Genomic DNA, 21120 nt, shown 5'->3' with positions numbered 1-21120 from the left:
CATTTCTGAGGCCAATTCCTAAGGCTCCTCACCCTTGATAGAAGCATATTCATGCGACTTAGTTAGCTTGTTCTTGTGCATTTGTGTTGTTATTTCTTAGTTAATTATGTATTTTAAGCTATTTTCATGTGTTTGTAGGTCATAATAACAAAGTTGGCAAGAAAGTGCATTTTGGAGCATTTTAGAGCATTTTTTTTAGCCAAGATTGGATAGTGCAAGCATGGAGACATGAGGTCTGGAGCTATGAATATCACTCGTGACAATCATACATAAACATTCATGACCATCATTCGTGTCAACATTCATGAGCATCACTCATGTTAACATTCATGAGCATCACTCATGTTAACATTCATGAGTATCACTCATGACAACATCCATGAGCATCACTCATGTCAATCAACATAAACATTCATGAGCATCACTCATGTCAAACAGCTTCAAAAGCTTCATTTACAGAGTTCTAGCTTCAAAAGCTTCATTTACAGAGCTCTAGCTTCAAAAGTTTCATTTACAGAGCTCTAACGGAAAGGAAAATCCGGGAAGGCCGCCGATGGACCCCAGGCACCTGCACTTATGTTAAAGCAAGGCAGACTTTATGAAAAGAAAAGGAAACAAAAGCAAAAACAGAAAAGGAAAAAGAAAGTAAAAGCAAAGCAAAAGCAAATCTGCTTCTGCTGTTCCACAGGCTTGCAAAGCATCCTGGTTTGGTTTATAGAGAAGTACAAGGAAAGGGAAAAGAGAAAGCAAAAGAAGAAAGCAAAAGCAAAGCCGAAAACAAAAGCAAAAGCAACGCACCAACGATTGCTTTATTTATTTTTGAATGATGTAATTTATTTTTCAGATCTTTTGGAAACATCTGTATAAACCCCATCAGAGGGTAATATGTATAAACCCCATCAAAGGGTAATTAAAAAAAAAAGCCCAAACCAATCAGGTGAACAAAAGTATGCCCAGTACTCTAAATTGTACATGAGCATTACTCATGTCATTTATACATAAACATTCATGAGCATCACTTGTGACAATCATACATAAACATTCATGACCATCATTCGTGTCAACATTCATGAGCATCACTCATGTTAACATTCATGAGCATCACTCATGTTAACATTCATAAGTATCACTCATGACAACATCCATGAGCATCACTCATGTCAATCAACATATACATTCATGAGCATCACTCATGTCAAATAGCTTCAAAAGCTTCATTTACAGAGTTCTAGCTTCAAAAGCTTCATTTACAGAGCTCTAGCTTCAAAAGTTTCATTTACAAAAGCTCCAACTTCGAAAGCTTCATTTACAGAGCTCTAGCTTCAAAGCTTTACTTGCAAAGCTTTACCCACAAAAGCTTCAGTGCAGGGTATACAAATACCGCCTCTGAACAACCGCCACTTCGGCCCATACATGGATTCAATTTGAAGTCTTCAGCCAACAGACTCTATTGACCGAAGACTTGGGGGACTACATTATGTACCATATATTGGGCCTCAATTGGGCCTCATGAAAAATACTTGGGGGACTTAGCCCATTATTTATGTATTAAGGAGCAAGCCCTTATTCAAAATGGACAGTGGGAGTGAGAATGCAAACATAAGGAAAAGGTTGCATAAGAAGAAGGCAAAGAAATCCAAAGGAACATGCTTTCATTGTGGAAAGGATGAACGTTGGAAGAAGAAATACAGGATGCGCATTGCGAGCCTTATGACAAGAACTTTTGAAGAGACTATTTCTGTCATAGAGAGTTCTTTTACAGTGAGCTCCAATTCCTGGATATTTGATTCAGGCGCTAGTCAACATATCTGTAATACGATGCAGGGACTAGTGGGGAGCAAGTCACTGAGCAATGAGGAGATGATTGTGCGAGTTGGGAACGGCACTAAAATCTCAGCAAAAGCAATAGGCACCTACATGCTTAACCTACCCTCTGAGGAAGTCCTGGAACTTAAAAATTGTTTATATTTTCCTTCATGTATAAAGAATTTGATTTCCATCTCTAAGCTTTTACGAGATGGGCACTCAATATTGTTTGACAAAATGAGTTGCACTTTATACTTGAACGGTCGTATTATCTCTCATGGTAATATGATAGAGGGACTTTTTCACCTAGAGACGAATAGTGGGTTGCACTGTATTGAAAGCGGGAATACCTCAAAACCCAAAAGGGCTAGAGAAGATGTTAACCAAGAAAAGACGTGGCATCTTAAACTTGGACATGTGAACCTTGATAAGATTCGCAAGATGTCGAAAGACGGATATATCCACCCATTGGGTAATGACCGGATGGGTACTTGTGAATGTTGCTTGAAAGGGAAGATGACCAAATCTCAATTTACTGGAAAAGGAGAGCGTGCCACTGAAATTCTAGGGTTAATCCACACTGACGTATGTGGACCTATGTCTACCACGTCGAAAGGAGGCTTCTCCTACTATATCACATTCACCGACGATCACTCTCGGTTTGGCTATGTGTATCTTATGAAGTACAAGTCAGAATCCTTTGAAAGGTTCAAAGAATTCAAGAATGAAGTTAAGAAGCAAACTGGGAAACAGATAAAGACCCTAAGATCAGATCGAGGGGGTGAATATCTGAGTAATGAGTTCCTAGATTATCTCAAAGAGTGTGGAATAATATCACAGTAGACTCCTCCAGGAACTCCACAACTTAATGGAGTTTCTGAAAGGAGAAATCGAACCTTGATGAACATGGTTCGTTCTATGATGAGTTCCGCTGATCTACCAGTAACATTCTTGGGATACGCTCTATATACAGCAGCTTACTTGCTTAATAGAGTACCTTCCAAGTCAGTTCCACAAACGCCCTATGAGATATGGCATGGAAGAAAGCCAAGTCTTAAACATGTTAAGATTTGGGGTTGTGAAGCATATGTCAAGACGCTTGAAGCTACTAAGCTTGAAGCGAGATCAGTAAGATGTTATTTTGTGGGATATCCTAAAGAAACTATGGGATATGAGTTCTACCATCCTGACGACCAGAAAGTCTTTGTCGCCAGAACTGCTAAGTTTCTAGAGGACGAATTTGTTCTCAAAGGAACTATAAGCAAACAGATGGAAATTAATGAGATTAATAATGAACCACAAACAAGCACTCGACATATTGACAATCCTGTTCCTGAACCCCTAGCTCCACGTAGATCTGAACGGGTTAGTAAGCCACCTAAGAGGTATGGCTTAGACAATGACTTTGATGAATTGTACCTTCTAGGTGACAATGAAACAAAGGAGAACCCTAGAGACTACACTGAAGCAATGTTCGACATTGATTCAAAGAGATGGCAAGAGGCCATGAAATCCGAGATGGATTCCATGTATCAAAATCAGGTCTGGACTCTTGTAGACCCTCCAGAAGGTATTGTACCTGTTGGAAACAAATGGGTCTTCAAGAGGAAGATAGGCGTTGATGGGAACGTGGAGACTTATAAGGCTAGACTAGTAGCCAAGGGTTACAGGCAAAGAGAAGGGATTGATTATGAAGAAACTTTCTCTCCTGTAGCCATGATTAAGTCCATTCGGATTTTGCTTGCGATAGCTGCATACCATGATTATGAGATATGGCAAATGGACGTGAAGACGGCTTTTCTGAACGGCTACCTAGAGGAAGAGCTCTATATGACTCAACCCGAGGGTTTCGTGTCCAAGTCTGAAAAGACTAAGGTATGCAAGCTTCAAAGGTCCATTTATGGACTTAAGCAAGCCTCCAGGAGCTGGAACATTCGTTTCGACATTGAGATCAAAACGTTTGGTTTTACTCAAAACGAAGACGACAATTGTGTTTATCAAAAGGTCGTTGGGGATGCAGTTGTATTCCTGGTGTTATATGTATATGACATATTACTATTCGGGAATGACACTGCAGTACTTTCTTCTGTAAAAGTGTGGTTGTCCAAAACCTTCCACATGAAAGATTTGGGAGATGCATCTTATGTACTTGGGATAAAGCTCTATCGTGATAGATCCAGAAAATTAATTGGATTATCCCAATCTATGTACATTGATAAGGTGCTAAGTAGGTTCCAGATGGAACAATCTAAGAAAGGTTTTCTTCCTGTTGGACATGGAATTCACCTTTCTAAATCCATGGAACCTAAGACTCCTGAAGAGATACGGCAAATGAGTTGTATTCCTTATGCCTCAGCCATAGGAAGTCTCATGTATGCCATGATATGCACAAGGCCAGATATTGCATATGATTGAGCATTACTAGTCGATATCAATCTAACCCAGGATCAGAACACTGGGGAGCTGTCAAGACGGTCCTTAAGTACTTAAGAAGAACTAAGGACATGTTCCTCGTGTATGGAGGAGCATCAGAGTTGCGAGTGGAAGGCTATACAGACGCAGATTTCCAATCTGACGTCGATGATAGAAGTTCCAACTCCGGATATGTATTCACTCTGAATGGTGGGGCTGTCAGTTGGAAAAGCAAGAAGCAAAGTGTAATTGCTAATTCCACGACAGAGGCTGAATATGTCGCTGCAGCTGAAGCCGGCAAAGAAGCGTTCTGGATGAAGAAGTTCATCACTGAACTTGGGGTGGTTCCAACCATTACATCACCAGTAACTTTGTACTGTGATAATAGTGGGGCGATAGCTCAAGCCAAGGAACCCAGGGCACATCAAAAGAACAAGCATATTGACAGACGCTTTAATATCATTAGAAGATATGTTGCCGAGGGGAAAATCAACATCCTCAAAGTTGCTTCAGTCGATAACGTAGCAGATCCACTGACAAAGCCAATGTCTCAGATCCAGCTTGACCGTCATATGGAAAAGATGGGTATTAGATACATGGGACGATGGCTTTGAGTGCAAGTGGGAGATTGTTGGAAGTATGCCCACAAAGCCACTCATTTGATGTAATAGCTTTTTGGAATACTTATTGTGTTAAACTTTTATATGTTTAATGGAGGGCAAATCTTATTGTTAATCACTATTTATTGTATCATGTGTTTAAGCAATAAGGGAATCCAAGGAATGTATTTGATTAAGAGATAAGTGATCTAATGAGTTAGATTATCGAGACCTTTCTCTTATGTTCATTCCTAAAATGTTCCTAGCCATAGGATTGCTAATTGGGCATTGACAATCCGCTAAGGCTAGTATGTGTTATGTTGACTCAATCGTGAGTATAACTAGTCTCAAGTCATTTGGTGTTGGACACTAAGACAAACACATAGGTGCTCGAAAGAATACTCGAGTACACTGAACTACGATCAAAAGAGAGTTCGAACATACATGTCATGTATGAACTCTAAGGTTGCAATATGCAAAGTAGTCCTTTGACCTGAGGCATCATCGATGTCTAATGGTTAGGTCCTTGATCTTTGATCATGTCAACGGCATTCCTTTGGAGTGTCCACGACATTGTTGGGGTCAAGCTATCTAGTCATGTAGGCATATGAATGTACAACAAGGGATCTCTAACCTTCCATGGTGGAGGGAGAATACTCTAAGATATGATTCTAAAGTCTTTGGCCAAAGCAAATGAATATGACTTAGGAAGTTTGTTCCAAATCATATTCAAGGGAATCATATATGAAAGTATCACATTGGATAGTAGACATGAAACAAACTATCGCTTAAACAATGTGATTAAGAGTATTGTATTAGAGAAGGACCGTATTGCATTGTAGTTGTAACTGGATAGGTTCTCCAACCAATTCTACTTAGCTTGGGTAACCATGACATACTGCTAGGTGTCACTCATGGTTTGTGGAAGCCCAAATGATTAGGTAACACTAATCATTAAAGGGAGAATTGAAATGTGGTTTCAATTCACAATCAATAGTTAAGAGTAACATCGCCCACTGCCTCGCTAATTGGAACCTAATGGATCGTACACCGAGTAAGGATGTATGTGAAGAAATTATATGAAATGGATAAGCAATTAAATGGTTTAATTGAAGAATGGTCAAGATTAATTAATTAGTTAATTAATTTTACGAAAGGTTCGTATTGGGCTTATATGTTGGTTTTGGGTTTCGGGGCCCAAAAGCGTTTTGGTCCAAAAGGCCCATTATGTTTAAGTTGTATGAAAACTAAAACAAAATGGGCAAATTAGCCCAATAACAAAGGATGGCCGGCCATTAGGGTGGATGGGCAAAGTTTGCTTAATTACAAGTTTGCCACTCACCAAAGAAAAGGTTATAAAAGCAACTTTATAGCTATTTTCTCATTGGGGTTTTTCTTGTTGAAATTGGGTGAAACATTTTCTCCATTTTCTTCTAAGGAGGCCGGCCACTAAGGGGAGGGACATCTAGCAATCTCTTCTTCCCTTAGTCATCCATATCATCTTCACAAGATACAACCTTGGTGAAGAGACTTAGAGATATCAAGCTTTTGGTGTTTTGGAGAACAAATCCTTTTTCCTCAAATCATCAAAGGAGCACTAAAGGGAGGAAAACACAAGGAGGATTCAAGGAGCTTGGAGGTGACTTGAAGGCCCTCCACTTGGGTGAATCCCTTGTGTAAACAAGGATGAGCTTCAAGGGTAAAGAAACTCTAAATCTTTACTTCTCTTTAATGTTGTTAAAGAGTTTATTTTGGTTCACCATATACTAGGCTTTGAAAGTCATGGGTTTTATGAATTGTTTTTGGATGCATGCCTACTTTAAAGTGTTAATAGCTTGCATGTGTATTCAAATGTTCATACTTGTTCTTAGCTAGGACAAAAAATTTTCCTTCAGTCATACGGAATAAGCATGGTCAATCTTAGCGAAGTTGACGGACTTCACTCACTGCTTCAAAATAGGTTAATAGTGACAACGTTTCTCCATGATCCATCTATGCAGCTTCGCTGCCGAAGTTGTTGGGTCCATGATCGGACTTCTAAGGTATTAGTATTTCGATCTGCCTTACTCCAGCAATGAAAATTCATGAACCACAATTATGGTATTCCTAAATAGTAGGTTAACTTGTTGAGAAATTGTTTTTTCTAATGAATTCAGTGGGGGACCATGATTTTCCAAGGCCAGAGTGAGTCAAATTTGAATGTTGTTACCTTAAAAGTTCGATCATGGACTCACCAGCTCCAACTCCGGGTGGTGCTATATCAGACGAAACAGGGTGCTGTTGGAAGTATGCCCACAAAGCCACTCATTTGATGTAATAGCTTTTTGGAATACTTATTGTATTAAACTTTTATATGTTTAATGAAGGGCAAAGCTTATTGTTAATCACTATTTATTGTATTATGTGTTTAAGCAATAAGGGAATCCAAGGAATGTATTTGTTCTAAGAGAGAAGTGATCTAATGAGTTAGATTATCGAGACCTCTCTCTTATGTTCATTCCTAAAACGTTCCTAGCCATAGGATTGCCAGTTGGGCATTGACAATCCGCTAAGGTTAGTATGTGTTATGTTGTGATTTTCCAAGGCCAGAGTGAGTCAAATTTGAATGTTGTTACCTTAAAAGTTCGATCATGGACTCACCAGCTCCAACTCCGGGTGGTGCTATATCAGACGAAACAGGGTGCTACCATCACTCTACTCCGGGGTACTAGGTAAAGTCCTAACAACTCCGTTGGATGACCATGCATGTTCCATACGTGATCTGATCTGAATATGAACACAATCAGATCCTATAAGTCTCTTGGAGTCCTTACAATCTAAGGATAGGCCTGTGCTGCAAGTAATCACAACTCCTAAGAGGATGCAATATCTATTTACTAGATATCCTTTAGGATTCTCTCGTCTTAGAACGAGGACTATATCCTAAAAAGGTCTATTTCCTACACTATAAATACACCCACCTAGGGTTCATCCATGGTAACACAATCTATACACTTCAATTCTCTTACTCACTAGAGTCTAAAAATCATTCACTTACTTGACCGTTGGAAAGCTTTTGGCATGAACACCCATCTCCCCCCCTGGGTTTAAGGATTGCTCACAATTGTTTTACTGTTTTGCAGGTTGCTCAAGTTTACTCAGATTTGATTCCAACATTCAGGTATTTGATGTTAGCAAGCATTCCACATTCAAAATACATAATTGGGTCAAATCAAGCATTAAAAAAAGATTTTTTTAATAATTTTCCTTAATTACCTTAAAGGCAAAATTTTTCCTCAAAGATTAAATAATAGTCCAACCCTAAATACATAAATACTCACCAATCTATGTACTCACTTTCTGATTTTGGCCGATTCAAAAAATGTCATATGTTCTTTATTTTTTATTACCCAAGAAAAGTTAGTAACATATGTGCATTATTTTTCAAAACAATAAAACATTTCATAAAATATTATTGGACAAAATCAAAAGGTGAATAATCACAATCAAAATGTGAGTACTCACTAGTGAGTACCCAAGTACAATCCTAAAAAGAAAATATCAACAACATTGGTCGAAGTAGTGTGAAATCCCGTCCTCATATTTCACTATTTAAAATTACGTATTTCGTATTCTTAGTTTCGATGCGTTTATAATTACGGCGTATAGTTTTTTTTCGATAAGTAAAAGGATGAAAAAGACCTTAATGAACTAAACGTACTTTTCGATGATGTATTTAATTCCTATATGTTTTGTCATTCTTATTTACATATTTGGATAGAGCTTGACCTCACGAGTGTGTAAGGGAAAACTGTTCACCAAACGGAGCTATAACGAACGAGATATATACAAGTAAAGACAAGGGCAAAATTATCATTTGACCATTATCTGAAAGGCTTCAGATTTGCTGGAGCATTGATTTGGTGCCATTTATGTGGCTAGGATGGGGAGATAAGGAGAGAGAGGTGGGAGAAACAGGCGAATTAGAAGGAAAATCAAGGAGGGGAAAGGAGGGATGAGAGAATGAGGGAATCAGATCCCTCCCTTTAACTCGAGACCCAATCCGGCGGCACCATGTTTTCTGACGCCTTTTCAGGCATTTTTTTTCTGGTGATTCGTAGCCACCCATCACCTGGAAGCAACTCAGCATTAAGTCATTTTCCATTTCCCCCCAAAACCCGAGTTGATTTGGTGTCTTTCTGTAAGAATCAAAGCCGAGGGCTTCGTGCGTGTAGGCAACAAATCCGCCATTTCTGAAAAAATTTCCATCGACCACCACCACCCTTAGGCATCTCTTGAGTCCAGGAATATAGCCCAAACAAGTTTGCGGGCGGCAGAGCTGCAAATTCAACGAATCGAGGAACACCCATTTCTAGGGTTCTGACGGATCAACGATGTTTTTAGGCGTTTCCTGGACGAATTGGACTTCAGCCTAGGTATGAAATTTGTTCCCCTTGTTGTGCTCTATAATCCTATAAAATTTGGTAATTTTTGGAGTTAGTCGGAAAATTAGGTTTTCGTTTGCTGGAAACCGTCGCATGCAGCGTTTGGCCAGTGGGCCAACTTTAAATTTCTAGGCTAAATTTGATATTCTAATTTCATATTTGACCTCCGTTCGATGAAATTCTGTCGTTTGGACCTAGTTCCATTAGGGTCCACCACTTTACTAATGTAGCAAACGAAGATCCAACCGTTAGATTGTCAATAAATGTTAATATGTTATTAAACGTAATATTTGAGGACCTTAGGAACTTACAGATTGGAAATCCGAGGTACGGATCTTCCCAAATTGAATTTCTAAATTTGTAAAACCAAACATTGACCGCAATTTAATTTTAGTGATTGGCGGAGATCCGACAGTTGGATCGTTCTAAAACTTTAGAATATTGTTCTAGAAGATTAATGAGACTCTTGGGAGGTTACAGATCAGAAATCTGTGGGCGGATGTTCCAGATCGAATTATGTAGGGTTGCGGAACCCACCATTGACAGAGAGTTGACTTTTGGTCAACATGATTCAAATCGTTCTTAAATACTAAAATTAGTACTATTAGAGATTAAGCGAAGTCTAGTGGGCCTACATTGGTTAGTGAGTGACTTTAAGATATGTGATATGGTTATTACCCTGATTTTGTATTTAGTATCCTTTGTGGATATCACTTGATTTTATAAATGTGATTTCTATTGAAATGTGATATTTTTTTTTTTATATTTAGCCATTGATCTATGTTTATTAAATGTGATTTGACTTGTGTATTGATGATATTTTTGAAATGTGATTCGAAGTGCTTGTTGAATTGTTTGATGAAATGTGAGGGCTCGTAGTGAACCGTTAACCCATTGTCCTGGGGTTTGTTGCTTCGAAGCTTGTTTCATATCTAGTTTCATTGTTTCATCTCTTATTTTGTTGAGCCATTCTAAATTGAGTAACTTGATTCATGTCTTGTTTCTTCGAGTCGTTGTTATGTTTCCTAGACTTCCACTCAGTTCCGTTGAGTGGTACAGAACCGGGTTCTGCTGGGATTCCATTGAGTGGTCTGATTCCCTGCTCCGTCTAGATTCCGTTGAGTGGTCCGGAATCGTATCCACTTAGATTCCGTTGAGAGGTCCAGAATCCCTTTTACTCCGTGATTCCATTGAGTGGTCAGGAATCGTATCCTGATTTGGATTCCGTTGAGAGGTCCAGAATCTCGTTTGGTACTTTGATTCCGTTAAGTGGTCCGGAACCCAATTTTGTAGGATTTCGTTGAGTGGTCCGAAATCACATCCTTGACTTCGCTGATTCCTTGGATTCGGTCTAAATTGAGAAAGCTTCAGGGATGTAGGCTTCTCCCGAACTGTGTCGCTCTAGCCCTGCATTTTGGTGTATTGTATGTGTTATTGATTGATGTGATTGTTGAATGGTGTTGGAAAGCATATGTGTGTGTGAATGGTAAGATGACAACTCTTGCTTGGCTTATGATTGATGTGTAGTGTGGTACTCTATGTTTTCTGCTAGGAAGTATTTTACGAATAGTTCATAGTTTAACAAATAGTGAACTACGAATGGCTTGATCTCATCGGAGGGTACGAAGGCAATCTAACAAAGAGGTTAGATGCAGCCATAGAGTATACGAAAAATTACTACGCAATTGGATCTTTCTTGTGATTGTCCATATCCTGGAGGCGGGGTATGTTAGATATACGAGTACTAAGTGATGTCACATGTCGATCATGTACGTATGTCAGGATTGGGGCGTGACAATTAGATTTGAACTCAAAGTTAAAATGAGACCTCCCCACTTACAAATGGAGAATATTTTCACTAAACAGTAATACTAATGACAACTAACGATATTACAACTGTAGTCGTACCTAAATCCATTCGGACATTAACAAAGCAAATTCTCTACAATATATCCCAATACATACTGGTATAGTGTCCACATTTTCTTCCGTGACTAACGACTTGATCTAATATAGTTCCAATTTTTTGTAAATTATTATTATTACGGGTAGGATGAATGATTCAAAATTAGTACAATAATTTAAAGGAAAGAGGGGTCTGTGTCCCATATTTTCCACACTTCTGAATATAGACAGGTCGTAGTTTCCAACACTTTCGTCCGGAACCAAAGACATACACATGGTTCCAATTTTTTTTTTTAAATTTAAAAAAAAATTATGTGGACTTCAACAAAGCAAGTTTTTTTTTGGGAAAACGGAAATATCAATAACCGGGCAAATATGTCAAAGAGAAACAAGAAAGCCTACACCGAGGCAAACAACCAAATAAACTACTAGAAAAGAGTAGTGCAAAGGGGGGTCAGAAAAACCACGACGACGCATCTAATGCTAAAGCGTCTCACCTTGCACTACCAGAAAGCAATTAGGAGGAACAAAGAAGGTCATCATTACACAAAACATGAATAAAGGAAGATGGGGACCTATCGACCCAAATTAAATCACATGCTTCCTTACAACGCCGAGACGCCAGACGGTTCGCCGCCAACTTTTCCACACTATATCCCAATACATACAGGCCATCGTGTTCCACATTTTCGTGCGTCTCAATGCTACCAAAGTTGACGTAGGATGCTGACGTAGGATGCTGACGTAGTAGCCTTTATGTCCAAAAGTATGCTAATGCTAATAATGCCATCACAATTCGGGTAAAAGTCTTGCGTTGAGGACATTCGCGGACAACACTAAACCACGTACAACAGATATCCCTTTTGAACACAATATTAAGGGTAATATGATGTTATTTATTCACATGTTATAATATAATGAGATAAAATAATTTAACAATTTTAAAACTTAAAGTAGTAATTAAACAAATAAATATGTATATTATAAAATATATGAAAGGATTGGTAATGGATTGCATCTTATACAGTCCTTCAAACATTCTCTCTGCAACTACATCTTTCATTCTCAGAAAATGCAGTCCTTTATTCTCTCAATTACTACAGCGAAATTCATATACAAAAATCTTGAACCCTAACAATTGTGTGACTTAACTCAATTATTCTCCTCTATAATGTTAGGGAAAAAAAATGAGAGGTTCATAATATTCTATTTTATTTTAATTGAAAGAAGACTCGCACCTCTACTACTACAATATAGTGGTATTTATTTTTTCCTAACTTGTAAGTTGAAAGTCTTAAATTCAGTTTTCCTAAAGAGGAGTTCAAAACCATAAATAATGCCAAATTTATGGTTAGGTGATTGTGTAGTTTAGTTAGACTTCCACATCCAAAATATATTTGTTTCAAGAAAATAAAACTTCGGAGAAGACCCGTATACCACACGTATTGCAACAGTGCAAAGAATATGACGGGAAGGCTTAGTAGACCTTTCCTTCAACAGATGAACATATACGTTTCCTACATGCATCGATCATATACTTTTCTAAAAGAAAAGTAAACAGATATGACAAACGTAAATTTCAAACGTAAATTCGAAGAAGCAGATCTGCTTATTTACCAAAGCAATTAGTTCCAATTTGTTCCAATGTTGCATCATCAACATGAATTTCAAAGGTTTCAAGGGATTGTTAATTGTGTTAACAAATATCGGGAAATTAAAGTATTACATAGCAACATAATATCTAGGTCAGTGATCGATATTATTGTTACCCCAGCAGTAGCCACGTTTTTGGTGTTACGATTGCTTATTTTTGTTATACTGACAATTTAATTACCTCGAGAAAGTTTGACTAATCTTCGTACTTCTCATGCAAGTGGTAGATTGTCATAGTAGTTCATATCCTCTTTCCTAGTTCAAACTATCTCCATCCTTGTCTAGACTATGTAGAATATCGTTTGTAGTACTAGAAAAAGTTAATCCTCTCATAAATTTTACTTGTAAAAGTAAGCCGTTGTAAGTAAAGAAATATAGAAGTAGGGTTTTGTTTTATCAGTTCGGCGACGGTTTGGTTTCTTCAGTTGATAACGCAATGTGAACGTTCAACTTTGATAGTCATGCAAATAAATTTCCACATCCTCAATTTCTCAGAGCTCATAATATCAACATTTACCGTTCCCCGCTATTATAAATATTCCGCACCATAACATCTCATTTGCCCATCCACAAAGAGAACAAACCATTAACATGGGGTTGTGCAATATTTCCCTAGCTCTCCTTTTCATTTTAGGCTCAGCCCTAATACAATCCTCTCATGCCCAAGACACACCCCAAGACTACCTCAATTCCCACAACGCCGCTCGAGCAGCAGTAGGCGTTGGTCCCTTGACGTGGGATGACAATGTAGCAGGCTATGCACAAAACTACGCCAACCAACATGTTGGCGACTGCAATCTCGTGCACTCCGGTGGGCCATACGGTGAAAACCTTGCCATGAGCACTGGTGACATGTCGGGAACAGCGGCTGTGGACCTGTGGGTGGCGGAGAAAGCCGACTACAGTTATGAGTCGAACTCGTGTGCCGCTGGAAAGGTGTGTGGGCATTATACACAGGTGGTTTGGCGTAACTCGGCTCGTGTAGGGTGCGCAAAAGTGAGGTGCAGCAGTGGGGGTACCTTCATTGGATGCAACTATGATCCCCCAGGCAACTATGTTGGGGAGAAGCCTTACTAGCTATGGAAGAACAACAACCACTCTAGCAATTTTTGCTGATGGATATATCTAAGAAGATAAGTAGGTTATTAAGAATAAAGAAAATGAATAAATAAGTGATGATCGATCCTTTGTGTATACCTTCCACTGGCATGGTGGACGGTAAATTTCAATTGATCAAGAATTCACTCTTTTTTATTTAAAATAAATTTTGCTAACTTGCTAGTAAGACATGCATGCTACGATCAAAGTTGCATAATTACTTGCCTAGCTTGAGGTCCTACTATTGCCTCAACCAAGAAAACCCTAATTTACATTATTTGGCTGAAACGATGAATGTTTGTGGTAAACTTCTCTTGGTAATCTACTACACATATTAATTAGAAAGAAATTACTGGCTTGTGACCAAGCAATTATTTCTTGCTCCTTGTCTTTGATAGATATAATGCCGGTTTGTCAAATCTATATATTTAAAGAGTGCATAATGACTTTTAAGTGCTAATAACTATTCCATAAATATAAAGGGAAATTATATGGTGGAAATGTGAGATCATATTTGTGAGATAATTATCAAAATGTTTTCTATTTTTAGTTTTCATTTTTATGTGTTTGAGTTATGGAGAAATTATTTGGAGGAAATATGGGATGAAGAAGAGTGGAGGCGAAAATGAGGGATGAAGAATACTGGTGGAAGGGAATGAAGGAAACAAAGAAAAATGAACAAAAAACAAAATCTTCAAAATAAATACAAGTTAAAAATAGTTTTTAGTTTTTATTTTAGTTCATTTCCTTAATCACACACTTTTCAACATATCTCTCATAATCCTACCATTTAAAAAATTAAGTTCCCTAATGATATTTTTTCAAACAAATGTCCTTAAGTTCATTAAAACCTCCAAATTCTTCCCTTCTCTACTAGATTGTAATCTATTTAGTTTTTTTCAATTTAAATTACGTGACTTGTGTTGGTTTTTAGTATTTGATGTTGTTTTTTTAAGTTATGGATTGGGAAATAAGACTGAAGAAAAACTCAAAGAACGAAGAATGAAAGTTTTGTATATTTCTGTGCAAGGAAAGGTGCAGCTCAATCCATTGCAGAGCACAAATTAGCAAAACATTCTCTTACACCTTTGCGCTAAATCCACAATTTACATTTCAAAAACTTTTATGTGATACACTTTAAAGGTAAATTATCAAATTTTAAATAGATAAGACATTTTTTTTCAGGAAAAAAAAAATGTAGTGTCTTGTTTTTTTGTTTTTTTTTTGGAACAAACGATATTATCTACATTAACGGAGAGAGAGTGGGCTTAGCCTCATAATGGGCTAGCAATAATGTGGTTCAAATTCGCCTTTGATTAAAATCGAACCTAAAACCTCTCACTTACAAGTAAAGAGGAATACCACTAGACCGTTTAATATTTATAACATCGTGAAGTCATCTTATTCAGATTTTTTTTACATTAGACTTTTGTTTATACCATATTTAGGGTCTCGTATTTAGACCTCGTATAAATACTCGGGTCACTTAAATGTAATTATGTGATAAAGGAAGGGGCAAATATGTAATAAGTGAGGAGTCCTTATTCTATAAAAGGACCCCTTACCCTCACAAAAAGGAAAGTAAAAGCAAAGCAAAAGCAAATCTGCTTCTGCTGTTCCACAGGCTTGCAAAGCATCTTGGTTCGGTTTATAGAGAAGTGCAAGGAAAAGGAAAAGAGAAAGCAAAAGAAGAAAGCAAAAGCAAAGCCGAAAACAAAAGCAAAAGCAAAGCACCAACGATTGCTTTATTTATTTTTGAATGATGTAATTTATTTTTCAGATCTTTTGGAAATATCTGTATAAACCCCATCAGAGGGTAATATGTATAAACCCCATCAAAGGGTAATTAAAAAAAAAAAGCCCAAACCAATCAGGTGAACAAAAGTATGCCCAGTACTCTAAATTGTACATGAGCATTACTCATGTCATTTATACATAAACATTCATGAGCATCACTCGTGACAATCATACATAAACATTCATGACCATCATTCGTGTCAACATTCATGAGCATCACTCATGTTAACATTCATGAGCATCACTCATGTTAACATTCATGAGCATCACTCATGTTAACATTCATGAGCATCACTCATGTTAACATTCATGAGTATCACTCATGACAACATCCATGAGCATCACTCATGTCAATCAACATAAACATTCATGAGCATCAGTCATGTCAAACAGCTTCAAAAGCTTCATTTACAGAGTTCTAGCTTCAAAAGCTTCATTTACAGAGCTCTAGCTTCAAAAGTTTCATTTACAAAAGCTCCAACTTCGAAAGCTTCATTTACAGAGCTCTAGCTTCAAAGCTTTACTTGCAAAGCTTCACCCACAAAAGCTTCAGTACAGGGTATACAAATACCGCCTCTGAACAACCGCCACTTCGGCCCATACATGGATTCAATTTGAAGTCTTCAGCCAACAGACTCTATTGACCGAAGACTTGGGGGACTACATTATGTACCATATATTGGGCCCCAATTGGGCCTCATGAAAAATACTTGGGGGACTTAGCCCATTATTTATGTATTAAGGAGCAAGCCCTTATTCTATAAAAGGGACTCCCTTACTTTCATTAGAAAGCACCCATTATTCATGTACTGAAGAGTGAGCTCTTATTCTATAAAATGGACTCCCTCACCATCATTAGAGAGCATCACTCATAACCCATCACTTATGTAGTGAGGAGCGAGCATTTATTTTATAAAAGGGACTCCCTCACCATCATTAGAGAGCATCAACTCTAGCCCATCATTCATGTATTGAGGAGTGAGCCCTTATTCTATAAAAGGGACTCCCTCACCTTCAAACACCGCAAGCCGAGCCAACCAAGGCAACATAAGCCACGAGCCGAGCAGCCTTCCAGCGTGTGCTACTTCTAGTTGAGCGTCATTTCAGATTGAGCACTGCCTCATATTGAGCATCGGTTCAAGACAGCATCTAGTTACTTCGGCCCACACAGGGACTGAATTTCAAGTCTCAAGCCAAAAGACTCTCTTGACTGAAGACTTGGGGGACTACTGTTTATACCATAATTAGGGCCTCGTATTTAGACCTCGTATAAATACTCGGTGGACTTAAATGTAATTATGTGATAAAGGAAGGGGTAAATATGTAATAAGTGAGGAGTCCTTATTCTATAAAAGGACCCCTTACCCTCACAATTAGGAGAGGCCATTTCTGAGGCCAATTCCTAAGGCTCCTCACCCTTGATAGAAGCATATTCATGCGACTTAGTTAGCTTGTTCTTGTGCATTTGTGTTGTTATTTCTTAGTTAATTATGTATTTTAAGCTATTTTCATGTGTTTGTAGGTCATAATAACAAAGTTGGCAAGAAAGTGCATTTTGGAGCATTTTAGAGCATTTTTTTTTAGCCAAGATTGGATAGTGCAAGCATGGAGACATGAGGTCTGGAGCTATGAATATCACTCGTGACAATCATACATAAACATTCATGACCATCATTCGTGTCAACATTCATGAGCATCACTCATGTTAACATTCATGAGCATCACTCATGTTAACATTCATGAGTATCACTCATGACAACATCCATGAGCATCACTCATGTCAATCAACATAAACATTCATGAGCATCACTCATGTCAAACAGCTTCAAAAGCTTCATTTACAGAGTTCTAGCTTCAAAAGCTTCATTTACAGAGCTCTAGCTTCAAAAGTTTCATTTACAGAGCTCTAACGGAAAGGAAAATCCGGGAAGGCCGCCGATGGACCCCAGGCACCTGCACTTATGTTAAAGCAAGGCAGACTTTATGAAAAGAAAAGGAAACAAAAGCAAAAACAGAAAAGGAAAAAGAAAGTAAAAGCAAAGCAAAAGCAAATCTGCTTCTGCTGTTCCACAGGCTTGCAAAGCATCCTGGTTTGGTTTATAGAGAAGTACAAGGAAAGGGAAAAGAGAAAGCAAAAGAAGAAAGCAAAAGCAAAGCCGAAAACAAAAGCAAAAGCAACGCACCAACGATTGCTTTATTTATTTTTGAATGATGTAATTTATTTTTCAGATCTTTTGGAAACATCTGTATAAACCCCATCAGAGGGTAATATGTATAAACCCCATCAAAGGGTAATTAAAAAAAAAAGCCCAAACCAATCAGGTGAACAAAAGTATGCCCAGTACTCTAAATTGTACATGAGCATTACTCATGTCATTTATACATAAACATTCATGAGCATCACTCGCGACAATCATACATAAACATTCATGACCATCATTCGTGTCAACATTCATGAGCATCACTCATGTTAACATTCATGAGCATCACTCATGTTAACATTCATGAGTATCACTCATGACAACATCCATGAGCATCACTCATGTCAATCAACATAAACATTCATGAGCATCACTCATGTCAAACAGCTTCAAAAGCTTCATTTATAGAGTTCTAGCTTCAAAAGCTTCATTTACAGAGCTCTAGCTTCAAAAGTTTCATTTACAAAAGCTCCAACTTCGAAAGCTTCATTTACAGAGCTCTAGCTTCAAAGCTTTACTTGCAAAGCTTCACCCACAAAAGCTTCAGTGCAGGGTATACAAATACCGCCTCTGAACAACCGCCACTTCGGCCCATACATGGATTCAATTTGAAGTCTTCAGCCAACAGACTCTATTGACCGAAGACTTGGGGGACTACATTATGTACCATATATTGGGCCTCAATTGGGCCTCATGAAAAATACTTGGGGGACTTAGCCCATTATTTATGTATTAAGGAGCAAGCCCTTATTCAAAATGGACAGTGGGAGTGAGAATGCAAACATAAGGAAAATGTTGCATAAGAAGAAGGCAAAGAAATCCAAAGGAACATGCTTTCATTGTGGAAAGGATGAACGTTGGAAGAAGAAATACAGGATGCGCATTGCGAGCCTTATGACAAGAACTTTTGAAGAGACTATTTCTGTCATAGAGAGTTCTTTTACAGTGAGCTCCAATTCCTGGATATTTGATTCAGGCGCTAGTCAACATATCTGTAATACGATGCAGGGACTAGTGAGGAGCAAGTCACTGAGCAATGGGGAGATGATTGTGCGAGTTGGGAACGGCACTAAAATCTCAGCAAAAGCAATAGGCACCTACATGCTTAACCTACCCTCTGAGGAAGTCCTGGAACTTAAAAATTGTTTATATTTTCCTTCATGTATAAAGAATTTGATTTCCATCTCTAAGCTTTTACGAGATGGGCACTCAATATTGTTTGACAAAATGAGTTGCACTTTATACTTGAACGGTCGTATTATCTCTCATGGTAATATGATAGAGGGACTTTTTCACCTAGAGACGAATAGTGGGTTGCACTGTATTGAAAGCGGGAATACCTCAAAACCCAAAAGGGCTAGAGAAGATGTTAACCAAGAAAAGACGTGGCATCTTAAACTTGGACATGTGAACCTTGATAAGATTCGCAAGATGTCGAAAGACGGATATATCCACCCATTGGGTAATGACCGGATGGGTACTTGTGAATGTTGCTTGAAAGGGAAGATGACCAAATCTCAATTTACTGGAAAAGGAGAGCGTGCCACTGAAATTCTAGGGTTAATCCACACTGACGTATGTGGACCTATGTCTACCACGTCGAAAGGAGGCTTCTCCTACTATATCACATTCACCGACGATCACTCTCGGTTTGGCTATGTGTATCTTATGAAGTACAAGTCAGAATCCTTTGAAAGGTTCAAAGAATTCAAGAATGAAGTTGAGAAGCAAACTGGGAAACAGATAAAGACCCTAAGATCAGATCGAGGGGGTGAATATCTGAGTAATGAGTTCCTAGATTATCTCAAAGAGTGTGGAATAATATCACAGTGGACTCCTCCAGGAACTCCACAACTTAATGGAGTTTCTGAAAGGAGAAATCGAACCTTGATGAACATGGTTCGTTCTATGATGAGTTCCGCTGATCTACCAGTAACATTCTGGGGATACGCTCTATATACAGCAGCTTACTTGCTTAATAGAGTACCTTCCAAGTCAGTTCCACAAACGCCCTATGAGATATGGCATGGAAGAAAGCCAAGTCTTAAACATGTTAAGATTTGGGGTTGTGAAGCATATGTCAAGACGCTTGAAGCTACTAAGCTTGAAGCGAGATCAGTAAGATGTTATTTTGTGGGATATCCTAAAGAAACTATGGGATATGAGTTCTACCATCCTGACGACCAGAAAGTCTTTGTCGCCAGAACTGCTAAGTTTCTAGAGGACGAATTTGTTCTCAAAGGAACTATAAGCAAACAGATGGAAATTAATGAGATTAATAATGAACCACAAACAAGCACTCGACATATTGACAATCCTGTTCCTGAACCCCTAGCTCCACGTAGATCTGAACGGGTTAGTAAGCCACCTAAGAGGTATGGCTTAGACAATGACTTTGATGAATTGTACCTTCTAGGTGACAATGAAACAAAGGAGAACCCTAGAGACTACACTGAAGCAATGTTCGACATTGATTCAAAGAGATGGCAAGAGGCCATGAAATCCGAGATGGATTCCATGTATCAAAATCAGGTCTGGACTCTTGTAGACCCTCCAGAAGGTATTGTACCTGTTGGAAACAAATGGGTCTTCAAGAGGAAGATAGGCGTTGATGGGAACGTGGAGACTTATAAGGCTAGACTAGTAGCCAAGGGTTACAGGCAAAGAGAAGGGATTGATTATGAAGAAACTTTCTCTCCTGTAGCCATGATTAAGTCCATTCGGATTTTGCTTGCGATAGCTGCATACCATGATTATGAGATATGGCAAATGGACGTGAAGACGGCTTTTCTGAACGGCTACCTAGAGGAAGAGCTCTATATGACTCAACCCGAGGGTTTCGTGTCCAAGTCTGAAAAGACTAAGGTATGCAAGCTTCAAAGGTCCATTTATGGACTTAAGCAAGCCTCCAGGAGCTGGAACATTCGCTTCGACATTGAGATCAAAACGTTTGGTTTTACTCAAAACGAAGACGACAATTGTGTTTATCAAAAGGTCGTTGGGGATGCAGTTGTATTCCTGGTGTTATATGTATATGACATATTACTATTCGGGAATGACACTGCAGTACTTTCTTCTGTAAAAGTGTGGTTGTCCAAAACCTTCCACATGAAAGATTTGGGAGATGCATCTTATGTACTTGGGATAAAGCTCTATCGTGATAGATCCAGAAAATTAATTGGATTATCCCAATCTATGTACATTGATAAGGTGCTAAGTAGGTTC

At 38.4% G+C, this 21120-nt stretch overlaps 1 protein-coding gene across 1 annotated transcript; it reads left to right on the top strand.

Moving 5' to 3' along the window:
- The first annotated feature begins 13342 nt into the window (after window positions 1–13342).
- LOC126620913 (pathogenesis-related protein 1-like) lies at window positions 13343–14271 on the top strand. The gene has a single exon (XM_050289230.1). The coding sequence runs from the start codon at window positions 13391–13393 to the stop codon at window positions 13874–13876; it is 486 nt and encodes a 161-aa protein (XP_050145187.1). The 5' UTR covers window positions 13343–13390; the 3' UTR covers window positions 13877–14271.
- Window positions 14272–21120: the final 6849 nt, after the last annotated feature.

Source organism: Malus sylvestris, chromosome 5 (assembly GCF_916048215.2).
Source record: "Malus sylvestris chromosome 5, drMalSylv7.2, whole genome shotgun sequence".
Lineage (NCBI taxonomy): Eukaryota > Viridiplantae > Streptophyta > Magnoliopsida > Rosales > Rosaceae > Malus > Malus sylvestris.
Note: the sequence above shows the minus strand (reverse complement) of the source record. Positions and strands in the feature narration are given on the sequence as shown.

Coding starts and splice junctions, on each gene's coding strand:
- LOC126620913 (XM_050289230.1), top strand. CDS start 13,391: ATGGGGTTGTGCAATATTTCCCTAGCTCTCCTTTTCATTTTAGGCTCA.